Source organism: Notolepis coatsorum (genome assembly GCF_963971535.1).
Source record: "Notolepis coatsorum genome assembly, chromosome: 1".
Lineage (NCBI taxonomy): Eukaryota > Metazoa > Chordata > Actinopteri > Aulopiformes > Paralepididae > Notolepis > Notolepis coatsorum.
Window position 1 is genome coordinate 117,794,338 of NC_140165.1, and position 16,479 is coordinate 117,810,816.

The following is a 16,479-nucleotide window of genomic DNA, read 5'->3' on the forward strand; positions in this document are numbered from 1 at the left end:
TTAACCTTTTTACTACCACACTACAAAGGGTTAACGCTTTCACTAACACACTACAGAAGGTTCACCCTTTCACTACCACACTACAAAGGGTTAACACTTTCACTACCACACTACCAGGTTAACCGTCTGTAGTGTGGTAGTGAAAGGGTTAAGTGTTGTCATCATTTAAATAAGAAAAGATAGAATACAAATAGAAAAGAAAGTAAAGGCAAAGCGCCGGGGCATTTTTTCCCTGCCTGTGGTGGAAATTAACAAGGTTTTTCTGTCCCTTTCCTAGTTATTTCGTTCTTTGCGGTTAATTGGCTGTGAGAGATCAAATAATGTTTGACAGGTGTTATTATTGTTGCTAACTAGCCTATGATTTGCTAATTAGCCTGCATTAAAAGACATTAAAAGAGCGGATGTTGCAATTTCATTAAGGCCCCCACTACGAGAATGTGCTATTCTTCCTTTTCTTTCTTTTTCTTTTTGTCACTTTGAAATTCATCATCCCCTGCTTTATCAGAGAGAAACTATGTTAGAATACCTTATTGAAGGTAACATGTCTCTTGTAAATCATCAAACAGGTGAACTACATCATCAGTCTGCACCTAAATATAATACAATTCCCTTTTAATCCACTGAGTTTAAAATGTCAATATGTTTCTAAGTGCCTAAACATGGCAAATCTGTTGCTCAATCAAATAAGCCTCCTCTACTTTTACTGGTATAAGTAATTTTACGTCTCACTCACTTCATAGAGTTCCTTAGAGTCTGCTTATTTCCCCAGAGCTGGTGATGGAAGTAGCTAGTAGGGAGTTCCATGTCTCAGTTCCGCCCTGTCTCTCTCAACGTATCACTGCCTGGACACAACACCTATGTCTTCAAGGACACCTCAGATTTACCAATCATACTCCAAGAAGCTTCATGAATTTGGGCCCATAATCCGTATGTGTTTATGATTGCTGATCTCAGACCAGTTTAACCAGTGAATACTGGCCATGACAACATCCCCTCCAAATTCCTCAGAGACTCAGCAGCCGCCATCACCCCAGTCATCACACACATAATAAACCTCTCCATAAAACAGGGACACGTCCCCAAGGACTTCAAAATTGCGAGAGTGACCCCTCTGCACAAAAAAGGCAGTAAATTAGACCCAGGCAACTACCGCCCTGTTTCTATCCTTACCTCCATCTCGAAAGTCATGGAAAAAATTGTATACGAACAGGTCGAAAAATACCTTGCGGAAAAAAATCTAATCTACGAATTCCAATCTGGCTTCAGAACATCCCACTCCACTGACACATGCCTTCTCTATTTAAACGACCACATCAAACAAGAGGTGGACGCGGGCAAATACTGCGGCATGGTCATGCTGGACCTACAAAAGGCCTTCGACACTGTCAATCACACCATTCTGATTGACAAGCTAAAAGCAATTGGTTTTGATAGTCTATCAGTGAGCTGGATGCAATCCTACCTGGAGGGGAGAGAGCAGATGGTGGAGGTAAACGGTACCCTATCCCCCCCCCTCACAGTAAACTGTGGTGTTCCACAAGGAAGCATACTAGGTCCGCTACTGTTCCTAATTTATGCAAATGACATGTCGTCAGCTTGTGACTGCAACTTGTTCCTGTTTGCGGACGACTCAGCCCTGCTGGTCTCTGACAAGAACAAGTTACAGGTTGAAAAAACCCTCAGCTCAGAACTAGGCAAAATCTGCATATGGCTCGCTGATAACAAACTATCATTACACATGGGCAAAACAGAGTCCATTCTCTTCGGTTCAAATAACAAACTCAGCAAGACCGACGGCTTCTCAGTTACAGTGGGTGACAATATTGTCACAAGGAAAGAAGATATTACCTACCTGGGTTCCATCCTAGAGGCAAATCTTTCCTGTGACAAAATGGCATCCAATGTAATAAAAAAAGTCAACCAACGAACACGATTCTTGTACCGGATCTCCTCACTGGTAAACAAGAATACCCTGAAGACTCTAGCAGGAGCACTCATTCAAGGGTACTACGACTATGCTTGCACCTCATGGTACCAAAGCACCTCAAAGGCGCTAAAAACAAAATTACAAACATCTCAAAACAAACTGGTCAGACTACTGCTTGACCTTACTCCTAGAACCCACCTCACCCCTGCCCACTTTGACAACCTAGGATGGCTTAGAGTAGACGACAGAGTACAGCAACTTGCAATGGGCCTGGTCTACAAGATACACTACATGACCAAGGTACCCATGTACATGACAAAATACTTCCCAAAGGTCAGTGAATACCACGATCACAACACCAGAGGGAGCTCCACAAATCATGTTAAACCCAGATTCGGCTCAAACAAGGGACTAAACACGTTTCGCAATTATGCCACATCAATGTGGAACGCCCTACCCAAAGCTGAAAAGGAATGTGAATCACTACCCACTTTCAAAAACACTCTCAAAAAACACCTAAGGGAGACTGCAACTCGAAACTGGCCCCTGTAAATGTCCGAACACAACCCCCTCCAATGTACAGTAAATTACCAAGTATGGTCTTGTCAATAATCCAATGTACAGTGTTGTTTGTACAGTTGTACAGTGTCCCCCACCCACCCCTCCTACCCAACCCCCCCCCCCCCCCACTCCTACCCAACCCCCCCCCCCCACCCACCCAACCACCTCCAATGTACAGCCCCCCCCCACCCCCACCTACCCAATCCAATGTACAGTTTCTACGCCTAATGTATATACTCTTTTCTTTCTGGACTCTTTTTGTATCACAAACAGTACTGTAATTGCAAATCTGGTATGTCATAAATGTATAGATGTAGCAGTACTGTCTATCTGTATGTCATGTATGTCATATATGTTACGATGAATTGAAAATGGGGGACCCTGATGTAAACAAGACGAAAGTCTTTCTCTGGTCTGCATCCCCTTAACAATTGTATGTATTGAGCTGTACTGTACTGTACCCATTCTGCAATCTGTTAATAAAGTTTTCATTCATTCATTCATTCATTCATTCATTCATTCATTCATTCATTCATTCCTTCTCTCAGTTCCAGGAGCGAGTGTCAGACCTGGAGGGAGAGAGAGCTCTGCTCAAAGAGAGCTACGACACTCTGCTGCAGAGGTGAGAGAGACAGTCTTTTATCTCATATAATAAGTAAGGGATAATGTATAGCTACAAGGTCATTGTCGCAAAATAATTGACCGACACGGACTTTAGAATACCGAGGCGCCTCGCCGAGTAGTGAAGGTCAATTATTTTGCGACAATGACAGAGTATAGCTATACACTATCTCGCTTATTACATGGCTAACATACTAACAATATACCTAATTCATTTTACACCATCGACAAGACGAGATCAAATGCAGACGCAGTTGTTCTGTGGCTCCGTCCGCTCTCAGCCCAAATAAAGTTATTATTATCGCCGGCAGCCGGCAGGTGTGTGGACTGATTGCACTGATGCAGTGTGTGTCAGTGGGCTTGATTGCGAACAGCTGCGAACAACGGTCATTATTGCTCGGCAGAGGTCCGTTATCGAGTAATAACGGACCTCTGACGAGCGCTATTGACCAATCACAATCAAGCATTTCGGCGAATGTTAAAACACCATGTAATAACTATAGTTATGTACCTATAGCCTACTGGTAGGTGATATTGGGCCGATACCAACAGGATACCAGGCTAAAATATTGGTACAGTATCTGGGGAATTTCTTTTATACTAAAACCAATAGCCACATGTGACATGTCAGAACTCAAAGCAAAGCCACTTGTTAATGTTAGACGTCTCTAATGGAGACAATTTTATTATATCTCAAAAGGATTTAGCCAGTGACCCCGAACAAATGGTGTAAAACTACACTGTTTCTGACGAATTGAACTGTAGTCCTAAATCGCTATGGTAAATGTGAATGGGATTTGTCCTGCTCTCTTTATCTCTTTTGCTCTCTCTCTCCATCAGCACCTTATCAGCCCAGAGTCACCAGGGGGGCCCGGCGGACAAGGAGCTGGAGATCGAGAGAGACGGTATTTGGAAGATGGAGATCCGGAGGCTCGAGGACGTGCTGCGGGTAGAGAGGCAGGAGAGAGGGAGGTTGGAGGACGTGCTGCGGGTAGAGAGGCAGGAGAGAGGGAGGTTGGAGGAGGAAAAGAAGAGGCTGAGACAAGAGAGGGACATAATGGAGGAACAGAGAGAGAGAGACAAGAGAGGTAAGAGTCCCACTAAGATGCTGCCGCCATTTTGTTAGGAAATCACTTTTCGTACAGGTACAGGCTTCACTCAGGTACAGGCTTCACTCAGGTACAGGCCTCACTCAGGTACAGGCTTCACTCAGGTACAGGCTTCACTCAGGTACAGGACTCAGGTACAGGCTTCACTCAGGTACAGGCCTCACTCAGGTACAGGCTTCACTCAGCTACAGGCTTCACTCAGGTACAGGCTTCATTCAAGTACAGGCTTCACTCAGGTACAGGCCTCACTCAGGTACAGGCTTCACTCAGGTACAGGCCTCACTCAGGTACAGGCTTCACTCAGGTACAGGCTTCACTCAGGTACAGGCTTCACTCAGATACAGGCCTCACTCAGGTACAGGCCTCACTCAGGTACATGCTTCACTCAGGTACAGTCTTCACTCAGGTACAGGCCTCACTCAGGTACAGGCTTCACTCAGCTGCAGGCTTCACTCAGGTACAGGCTTCACTCAGGTACAGGCCTCACTCAGGTACAGGCTTCACTCAGGTACAGGCTTCACTCAGGTACAGGCTTCACTCAGGTACAGGCTTCACTCAGGTACAGGCTTCACTCAGGTACAGGCTTCACTCAGGTACAGGCCTCACTCAGGTACAGGCCTCACTCAGGTACAGGCTTCACTCAGCTACAGGCTTCACTCAGGTACAGGCTTCACTCAGGTACAGGCCTCACTCAGGTACAGGCCTCACTCAGGTACAGGCTTCACTCAGCTACAGGCTTCACTCAGGTACAGGCTTCACTCAGGTACAGGCCTCACTCAGGTACAGGCTTCACTCAGGTACAGGCTTCACTCAGGTACAGGCTTCACTCAGGTACAGGACTCAGGTACAGGCTTCACTCAGGTACAGGCCTCACTCAGGTACAGGCTTCACTAAGGTACAGGCTTCACTCAGGTACAGGCTTCACTCAGGTACAGGCCTCACTCAGGTACAGGCTTCACTCAGCTGCAGGCTTCACTCAGGTACAGGCTTCACTCAGGTACAGGCCTCACTCAGGTACAGGCTTCACTCAGGTACAGGCTTCACTCAGGTACAGGCTTCACTCAGGTACAGGCTTCACTCAGGTACAGGCTTCACTCTGGTACAGGCTTCACTCAGGTACAGGCTTCACTCAGGTACAGGCCTCACTCAGGTACAGGCCTCACTCAGGTACAGGCTTCACTCAGCTACAGGCTTCACTCAGGTACAGGCTTCACTCAGGTACAGGCCTCACTCAGGTACAGGCCTCACTCAGGTACAGGCTTCACTCAGCTACAGGCTTCACTCAGGTACAGGCTTCACTCAGGTACAGGCCTCACTCAGGTACAGGCTTCACTCAGGTACAGGCTTCACTCAGGTACAGGCTTCACTCAGGTACAGGACTCAGGTACAGGCTTCACTCAGGTACAGGCCTCACTCAGGTACAGGCTTCACTCAGCTACAGGCTTCACTCAGGTACAGGCTTCATTCAAGTACAGGCTTCACTCAGGTACAGGCCTCACTCAGGTACAGGCTTCACTCAGGTACAGGCCTCACTCAGGTACAGGCTTCACTCAGGTACAGGCTTCACTCAGGTACAGGCTTCACTCAGATACAGGCCTCACTCAGGTACAGGCCTCACTCAGGTACATGCTTCACTCAGGTACAGTCTTCACTCAGGTACAGGCCTCACTCAGGTACAGGCCTCACTCAGGTACAGGCTTCACTCAGGTACAGGCTTCACTCAGGTACAGGCTTCACTCGGGTACAGGCTTCACTCAGATACAGGCCTCACTCAGGTACAGGCTTCACTCAGGTACAGGCTTCACTCAGGTACAGGCTTCACTCAGGTACAGGCTTCACTCAGGTACAGGCTTCACTCAGGTACAGGCTTCACTCTGGTACAGGCTTCACTCAGGTACAGGCCTCACTCAGGTACAGGCCTCACTCAGGTACAGGCTTCACTCAGCTACAGGCTTCACTCAGGTACAGGCTTCACTCAGGTACAGGCCTCACTCAGGTACAGGCCTCACTCAGGTACAGGCTTCACTCAGCTACAGGCTTCACTCAGGTACAGGCTTCACTCAGGTACAGGCCTCACTCAGGTACAGGCTTCACTCAGGTACAGGCTTCACTCAGGTACAGGCTTCACTCAGGTACAGGACTCAGGTACAGGCTTCACTCAGGTACAGGCCTCACTCAGGTACAGGCTTCACTAAGGTACAGGCTTCACTCAGGTACAGGCTTCACTCAGGTACAGGCCTCACTCAGGTACAGGCTTCACTCAGCTGCAGGCTTCACTCAGGTACAGGCTTCACTCAGGTACAGGCCTCACTCAGGTACAGGCTTCACTCAGGTACAGGCTTCACTCAGGTACAGGCTTCACTCAGGTACAGGCTTCACTCAGGTACAGGCTTCACTCTGGTACAGGCTTCACTCAGGTACAGGCTTCACTCAGGTACAGGCCTCACTCAGGTACAGGCCTCACTCAGGTACAGGCTTCACTCAGCTACAGGCTTCACTCAGGTACAGGCTTCACTCAGGTACAGGCCTCACTCAGGTACAGGCCTCACTCAGGTACAGGCTTCACTCAGCTACAGGCTTCACTCAGGTACAGGCTTCACTCAGGTACAGGCCTCACTCAGGTACAGGCTTCACTCAGGTACAGGCTTCACTCAGGTACAGGCTTCACTCAGGTACAGGACTCAGGTACAGGCTTCACTCAGGTACAGGCCTCACTCAGGTACAGGCTTCACTCAGCTACAGGCTTCACTCAGGTACAGGCTTCATTCAAGTACAGGCTTCACTCAGGTACAGGCCTCACTCAGGTACAGGCTTCACTCAGGTACAGGCCTCACTCAGGTACAGGCTTCACTCAGGTACAGGCTTCACTCAGGTACAGGCTTCACTCAGATACAGGCCTCACTCAGGTACAGGCCTCACTCAGGTACATGCTTCACTCAGGTACAGTCTTCACTCAGGTACAGGCCTCACTCAGGTACAGGCCTCACTCAGGTACAGGCTTCACTCAGGTACAGGCTTCACTCAGGTACAGGCTTCACTCAGGTACAGGCTTCACTCAGATACAGGCCTCACTCAGGTACAGGCTTCACTCAGGTACAGGCTTCACTCAGGTACAGGCTTCACTCAGGTACAGGCTTCACTCAGGTACAGGCTTCACTCTGGTACAGGCTTCACTCAGGTACAGGCTTCACTCAGGTACAGGCCTCACTCAGGTACAGGCCTCACTCAGGTACAGGCTTCACTCAGCTACAGGCTTCACTCAGGTACAGGCTTCACTCAGGTACAGGCCTCACTCAGGTACAGGCCTCACTCAGGTACAGGCTTCACTCAGCTACAGGCTTCACTCAGGTACAGGCTTCACTCAGGTACAGGCCTCACTCAGGTACAGGCTTCACTCAGGTACAGGCTTCACTCAGGTACAGGCTTCACTCAGGTACAGGACTCAGGTACAGGCTTCACTCAGGTACAGGCCTCACTCAGGTACAGGCTTCACTCAGCTACAGGCTTCACTCAGGTACAGGCTTCATTCAAGTACAGGCTTCACTCAGGTACAGGCCTCACTCAGGTACAGGCTTCACTCAGGTACAGGCCTCACTCAGGTACAGGCTTCACTCAGGTACAGGCTTCACTCAGGTACAGGCTTCACTCAGATACAGGCCTCACTCAGGTACAGGCCTCACTCAGGTACATGCTTCACTCAGGTACAGTCTTCACTCAGGTACAGGCCTCACTCAGGTACAGGCCTCACTCAGGTACAGGCTTCACTCAGGTACAGGCTTCACTCAGGTACAGGCTTCACTCAGGTACAGGCTTCACTCAGATACAGGCCTCACTCAGGTACAGGCTTCACTCAGGTACAGGCTTCACTCAGGTACAGGCTTCACTCAGGTACAGGCCTCACTCAGGTACAGGACTAAACTGGGTTTGTAAAAGCAGTGGTCAATTGGTCAAGTGGTCAATTCACAATACGTTTTCCTCTGAAGGGCATTGTCTATAACTGCCGAGTTGGTCGGTTATACAGGGGTTGGTCTGAAAGAAGTCCTTCGGTATATTATAGAGATAAAACAAGTCTTTCAAAAATAGTATAGAAGTTAATATTCCTTATATTGTTTCTCTTAGAATTGTGTGGGTTGACACAAGGCAGGCGGGAGCACCTGGAGGCGGAGGTTCTTCAGTACAGACACCAGGTCGCCACACTGCAGGACAGACTGGCCTCTGTCCCCAAGGTCAGCCAACATCACAAATGCATATTTAATTCCCAAGGCAAAAAATCTGTATATCCTTCCATGCTGAAAGTATATTTCTACCCATAATGTACTTCTCTGAAATGTATCTTTGGTGGTTCTTATCATTTAATTCCAAGCGCATGTTTAGTATGATAGTCATTAATATGATCTAAGTGTAATCGAAGTAAAAAAAAATAAAAAATAAAAAAAAAGCAGCCTCAGATGTATTGTTTACCAAACTTAAGTTGTACTTTAGTAAACGTAACATCTGTGTACTATTTTGGTATTTTCCATTGTGTTTCATCCCCCATTCGGGTCTGTCTGTCTGTCTTTCAGGAGTTTGACCTGAGCGTGGAGGAGCTCAGTGAAACCCTACTGCAGATCAAGGTGTGTGCTCTTTCACTGTACTTTGTTATACTATACTATACTGCCCTGTGCCCTGTCAAGGCAGACCGCAGTAACTTCAAAAAAGTGAAACTGAGAAAAATGGCTTTAAAGTTTTTTGACTTGCCATCCAAAATGTGTTATAGGTAGATAGATGATAGTACCCAGATTTAACATGTATTAATGAAGTAATCTTTAGGCATACAAAAATATGACATAATTATTTTAATTAACCCCCAAAAAACAGATACTGCACTCTGCTGCACAGTTCCCTTAAATAATTATACAGGTAATGTACAGGCAAAGTGCAGTAACTTCAGGAGGGAAAACAACATTGTATTTGAAGTTACTGCACGTTGCCTGTACATTACCTTAAAACCCCATATCTACAAAACTGAGCGACATTAACATCTGAAACTTGGTCACAAGATAAAACATTTATTGACAAGTTCAATTTCACTCATAACTCAATTTAGACTTTTTTTGAGTTACTGCGGCCTGCCTTGACAGGGCAGTATACTATACTGCACTCTGCGTGTCATACTGTACTCTGTCATATTGTACTCTGTCATACTGTACTCTATCATACTGGGCTTTGTCATACTGTACTCTGTCATACTGGGCTTTGTCATACTGTGCTTTGTCATACTGTGCTTTGTCATACTGTGCTTTGTGCTGTTCCTCTCACAGTGCTGTATCAATTAATGTGGCATCCATTTTCTGTGTTCTGAATTAAGTACCTCAGACAAAGAACCATATTCCATTTTAAGTTTTCAGAGGAACAATGTTTTATAATTGTATTCTAAAGATGGTTAGTGTTGTGTTCATTCATAGTTAAAGACACAGGTTGAGTATTTTCTTATCTGAGTTAGAATCTTATGTTCATTTATAGTTAAAGACAGTAGAGGTTGAGTACTTTATTATCTAAAGATGGTAAGTTAGAGGGTTGTGGTCACATAGTTAAAGTTTAGGTTGAGTAGCCTACTTTATTATCTAAAGATGGTAAGTTAGAGGGTTGTGGTCACATAGTTAAAGTTTAGGTTGAGTAGCCTACTTTATTATCTAAAGATGGTAAGTTAGAGGGTTGTGGTCACATAGTTAAAGTTTAGGTTGAGTAGCCTACTTTATTATCTAAAGATGGTAAGTTAGAGGGTTGTGGTCACATAGTTAAAGTTTAGGTTGAGTAGCCTACTTTATTATCTAAAGATGGTAAGTTAGAGGGTTGTGGTCACATAGTTAAAGTTTAGGTTGAGTAGCCTACTTTATTATCTAAAGATGGTAAGTTAGAGGGTTGTGGTCACATAGTTAAAGTTTAGGTCGAGTAGCCTACTTTATTATCTAAAGATGGTAAGTTAGAGGGTTGTGGTCACATAGTTAAAGTTTAGGTTGAGTAGCCTACTTTATTATCTAAAGATGGTAAGTTAGAGGGTTGTGGTCACATAGTTAAAGTTTAGGTCGAGTAGCCTACTTTATTATCTAAAGATGGTAAGTTAGAGGGTTGTGGTCACATAGTTAAAGTTTAGGTCGAGTAGCCTACTTTATTATCTAAAGATGGTAAGTTAGAGGGTTGTGGTCACATAGTTAAAGTTTAGGTTGAGTAGCCTACTTTATTATCTAAAGATGGTAAGTTAGAGGGTTGTGGTCACATAGTTAAAGTTTAGGTTGAGTAGCCTACTTTATTATCTAAAGATGGTAAGTTAGAGTATTTGGTTTCACTCACAGGACAGTCGAGGTTGAGTACTTTCTGGGTGATACATCACATTCACACTCCAAGTGATTTAGATGAACTTCACAACTGCAAATACAGCCGCTGTCCAAAAAAAGATATTCTAAATGGACTTATATGGCTCGTCAGCACAAAGGTTCAGTTATCACTATACTATTTATTTGTATTCGTATTATTATTATTCATGTTATCTGGTCTCTCAATAAGGGTTTCCCTGTTGAGAAACGTCATGAAAACACTACCCTTGCTTTTGTCCTTTTCCCCATTCTCTTTTTTTCAATACATGTCTACAGGCCTTCAGGCTCCAGCAGGAGGGCCGGACAGGCCTGTGTTTCCTCGGGGCTGATGGGAAGGCGGGGGACTCGTCTCGTGAGCTAGTGGACATCCAAGCCACGTACGCCGAGACCGTCCTAGAACTTCAGAAGACCAGAGACATGCTGCTGCTGCAACACCGCATCAACCGCGACCTGCAGGTTGTACGCATGTTTGGATTGATTGATTGAAAACTTTATTAACAGATTGCAGAATATGTACAATACAGTACGGTTCAATAGTATACACACAATTTATAAGGGGATGCAGACCAGAGAAATACTTTCGTCTTGTTTACATCAGGGTCCCCCCTTTTCAAATCATCATGCCATTTATGACATACAAGATATACAAATATACAGTACTGTTTAAAAGAGACAGAGATCATAAAAGAAAATACATTAGAGGGGGAAGAAACTGTACATTGGAGGGGGTTGGATGGGTGGGTGGGGACATAGGGGGGTTTGGACATTTACCGGGGCCAGTTTCTAATTGCAGCCTCCCGTAGGTGCTCTTTGAGAGCGGTTTTGAAGGAGGGTAGCGATTCACATTCCTTCTGTCGGCATCATTCACTAATGTACGATGTAATAATGTGGAGTATAGTAATATAGTATATAGCAGCTTAACATAGAATAATAATATATTAAAATATTGTATAATACTGTATACCAATATAATTGTTACAGCCCTTTGATCCAAATGACAGAGTCTGGACTGATGCATAAGACGATCTTTATTTATTTGTCCATCCGTGACGTCATCTTAGCACCGTGAAAACTGCATTGGAAACGTACATAAACAGACAAACAAACATTTCACATAACGGTTTCCACAGCATAGTACAAACACTAAACTAAATAACATTGGTATCAAAACTACAAGGATTACATTCCTACACAAGACATAAAATCATTCATTCACAAATTACATTATACAAAATTACAACCATAATCAAATAAACAACAAAGCATAATTTGTTGCGCTCCCCAAGGAATGTAAACCGAAAAGGTCCTTTCTTTTCTTTTCGTTTAAAACACACGATCAATACTTAAGCATTACATCACGCGCAGGAGTGGGTTGTGAAAATTAGACCATGCCTAGGGGTGGTCGTTAGACCCCCCTAGGCATGGTCTAATTTTCACAACCCACGACTACAAGTGGTGTAATGCTTTTATACAACTGGCACATTCATCCAACCTTATTGCTATACAATAAACACACATTAATTGAAGATTTATTGAAAAAACCATCCGTCAAAAAAGTTGTTCCAAAAATAAAAAAAAAGAGAAGTTACCTCCATGTGGAAGCAGCTCGGAAGTGCATCCAACTGTTCTCAGTAGGACATCCAACAAACTAACACATCCAACTGTCTCTCAACTAAGACATCCAACAAACTAACACATCCAACTGTCTCTCAACTAAGACATCCAACAAACTAACACATCCAACTGTCTCTCAACTAGGCATCCAACAAAGAGCGTGGGATTATGAAAAATAACTACGTGTAAATTGACTGTTTCAGCCAATCAGAATCGAGAAATTTGCATGCCGTTGTATAAATGGGGATACAAAAGGATAAAAGTCGCGACGCACAGGAATACAAAGGCGATACAAAAAGACGCACCAAACGTTCCTGCGGCCAACCGACTACATCACTTAACAGATGCTTCCAGCTGTACTGATTAACGGTGCGCCAATAGGGACAGATTTATATAGGCATACGGGTATCAAACTCGGGTAAAATCCCACACGTCATTTCAAGGCATACATACAGCAAAGGATATTGTCTAGACATGTTTAATCTCAAATGGTCCGTTACAATAGTGTAGTATAAATAGTATGATTTAGTTATATTATAGTACAATTAAAATAATACAATTATATAGTATAGTATATACAAGTATAATATAGAATAATACATTATATAAATATATAGATAAATGTGTGTGTGTGTATAAATCAATTAACCTAAATATGCAATTGAACTGATATATACACTAAATGTATTTATTTATGGTAATTTAATTGTGTTGATGTTCACATTTCTGCAAAATAGGTATGTACATAGGTATGTACAATAATAATTTTCTTCTTCCTGTTTCTTTCGGCCATGGAATTTAGTGGAGCATATTAAGTGAACTATATGTACTGTTGGACTGTAACAATTCCATGTACGAATAAAAAAAAATGAAATGAAATGAAATGTAGTACTGCCATTTCACCCCAGCTCTTAACACATTGGGTGCCACGCCCCTTCCGGGAAGTGCGTAGGCCTTGCCGCCCATTAACCCCATGTAAGCGCTCACCTTGTTTGTAGAGCTAAACCTATATTTTATATTATAGCTATGGATCTAATAACACTGTCGATTGTCAGTGAGTTGCTTCTGGTCAACATTATTTTTTCATCCGTACATTTCTGTTTTATACCGTTTTGAATATATGAATATAGTTTGGGTGCTTCGGAGTAATCCCAGGAAAAAGACGCGAAAATAGCGTTTTAGTGGAATCCACTTATCACGTTGTAATTTTCCGCCTGATTATCGAATCTTCCTGAAATCAACACTAGATTATCGTTATTATCCTTCCTCATGCACCCATGAAATGTGGTTTAGAGCGCTGGAGAAAGAAATATCAGATCAACGCAAGCTTGGATAGATAGTGTTCTTACCTTGTCTCTGATGTAATGCAAAAAAATATAATCCAATTATCTGATCGCCATTTGAAGTACTGGGCGCGGAGGTCCGTGCCACGTTATTCGGCATTTCATATGAACGAGGGGTGGGGGCAGCCTAGTAGATGTATGGTGGTGACCGGTTACCTCGCCGGAGTATTTAAACCCCGCCTGCAACAGCAGAGAGGCAATTGAAAAATAAAATGTTTCTCTCTCTTAAGAACATTCACTTATACAAAAGCAGACTGAACGGATATATATCTTTGGAGGGTCTCCATTTATTCAACACTTTTGAATTCACTGACAAACTGAACTGAACTGACAAAAAGAAGGTGCATAAAAAGCAAACAAAATTCCTCCACAGGCTACTCAACCATTATTAGTAGAGCAGAGCGGCAGTTAAAACACGGTCCCTCCACTCATTCCTGAACTTTTTTGTTAAGTCCTTCTCAAACTAAACACCTACTGTATGTGCTGCTGAAACTAAAGACCTACTGTATGTGCTTCTGAGACTAAACACCTACTGTATGTCTGAGACTAAACACCTACTGTATGTGCTGCTGAGACTAAACACTTACTGTATGTCCTGCTGAAACTAAACACCTACTGTATGTGCTGCTGAGACTAAACACCTACTGTATGTGCTGCTGAAACTAAACACCTACTGTATGTGCTGCTGAGACTAAACACCTACTGTATGTGCTGCTGAGACTAAACACCTACTGTATGTGCTGCTGAGACTAAACACCTACTGTATGTGCTGCTGAAACTAAACACCTACTGTATGTGCTGCTCAAACTAAACACCTACTGTATGTGCTGCTGAAACTAAACACCTACTGTATGTGCTGCTGAAACTAAACACCTACTGTATGTGCTGCTGAGACTAAACACCTACTGTATGTGCTGCTGAGACTAAACACCTACTGTATGTGCTGCTGAGACTAAACACCTACTGTATGTGCTGCTGAGACTAAACACCTACTATATGTGCTGCTGAGACTAAACACCTACTGTATGTGCTGCTGAGACTAAACACCTACTATATGTGCTGCTGAGACTAAACACCTACTGTATGTGCTGCTGAGACTAAACACCTACTATATGTGCTGCTGAGACTAAACACCTACTGTATGTGCTGCTGAGACTAAACACCTACTGTATGTGCTGCTGAAACTAAACACCTACTGTATGTCTGAAACTAAACACCTACTGTATGTGCTGCTGAGACTAAACACCTACTGTATGTGCTGCTGAAACTAAACACCTACTGTATGTGCTGCTGAGACTAAACACCTACTGTATGTGCTGCTGAGACTAAACACCTACTGTATGTGCTGCTGAGACTAAACACCTACTGTATGTGCTGCTGAGACTAAACACCTACTGTATGTGCTGCTGAGACTAAACACCTACTATATGTGCTGCTGAAACTAAACACCTACTGTATGTGCTGCTGAAACTAAACACCTACTATATGTGCTCCTGAAACTAAACACCTACTGTATGTGCTGCTGAAACTAAACACCTACTGTATGTGCTGCTGAAACTAAACACCTACTGTATGTCTGAAACTAAACACCTACTGTATGTGCTGCTGAAACTAAACACCTATTGTATGTCTGAAACTAAACACCTACTGTATGTCTGAGACTAAACACCTACTATATGTGCTGCTGAAACTAAACACCTACTGTATGTGCTGCTGAAACTAAACACCTACTGTATGTGATGCTGAGACTAAACACCTACTGTATGTCTGAAACTAAACACCTACTGTATGTGCTGCTGAGACTAAACACCTACTGTATGTGCTGCTGAGACTAAACACCTAATGTATGTGCTGAAACATCCTGATTGATTGATTGATTGAAAACTTTATTAACAGATTGCAGAATGGGTACAATACAGTACGGCTCAATACACACAATTGTTAAGGGGATGCAGACCAGAGAAAGACTTTTGTCTTGTTTACATCAGGGTCCCCCATTTTCAATTCATCATGACATTTATGACATACACAACAACATACAGATATACAGTACTGTACCTGCATGGGAAGCAAAATGCAGCATCTGCCTGAATTGAGTATTCCAGCCAGTCAAATCTTCCATACCAGGAGCTGCAGAGTGCACTGCAGAATGATCTTTTTCCCAGAAAAAAGGCGAGTAGGAAATGTCTTGCTTTATTCTGTTGTTGGGCTTCTCAGTACCAAGATCACTTGGCGCTGTAGTAGCTGTTGTGTCCTCTAACATTACATGTTGAAGCTGTACTCCCAAGAGTCTCCACATGGGGCGTAGTTAATAGAATGATGTTATGCCTACAGCAAGTGCAGAAGAAGAGTACACGATGCTAGATGATGATACCCCCCCCCTCCCTCCCCCTTCTCTCTGAGTACCCGTCTCCTGGCGCTGACCAAGGTGATGGATGCCTCGGGGTCTTGGCCAAGCTTGTAGTGACTGCTCTACATGCACCTCCGAGGCATTGGATCAGTTATTCACCGCCGTCTGTCCGTGGTCCTGTCAACTGATTAACAGACTGTTAACAGATTAACAGTCAACGCGGTTTCATTGCTGGGTTAAGTACTTCTATTCTATTCACATAATACGCTTACTTCATATATCTACTCCATTCACATATATGCCTACCACTTGTATCTATTGCTATGTCCGCCTACTACAATCTCATGAGCTGTCTAACGCCTGTCCCGTCTCCCTGTCTTCCTATGACTTGCTGTCCTGGAGTGTTGACCGGAGTGTTGGACGTCCCGTGACGAAGGCCGGGAGATTGCGACCCCCTCTGCGTGCCCCCCTGTCTTCGGAGGTCTCGTAGTTGTGACCGGAGTGCCGGATGTCCCGCGATGATGTCGGGGAGTTCGCGACCCTCTCTGCGCCACCCCCCTTCCCCCTGTCTCCGGCTGTCCCTGAGCAACGACCGGAGTGT

The 16,479-nt window shown here is 44.2% G+C and overlaps 1 protein-coding gene across 1 annotated transcript in view; it reads left to right on the forward strand.

The window, feature by feature from the left end:
- The window catches only part of rpgrip1 (RPGR interacting protein 1), a gene marked incomplete at its 3' end in the record, with an annotated part of 80,488 nt that overhangs the window by 6,011 nt on the left and 57,998 nt on the right, over positions 1 to 16,479 (forward strand). Inside the window, exons 10-14 of the mRNA XM_084337973.1 lie at positions 3,037 to 3,110; positions 3,950 to 4,197; positions 8,338 to 8,444; positions 8,781 to 8,831; positions 10,848 to 11,027. Of these exons, the coding sequence (XP_084194099.1) occupies positions 3,037 to 3,110; positions 3,950 to 4,197; positions 8,338 to 8,444; positions 8,781 to 8,831; positions 10,848 to 11,027 (660 nt within the window). The remainder of the gene's footprint in view (positions 1 to 3,036; positions 3,111 to 3,949; positions 4,198 to 8,337; positions 8,445 to 8,780; positions 8,832 to 10,847; positions 11,028 to 16,479) is intronic.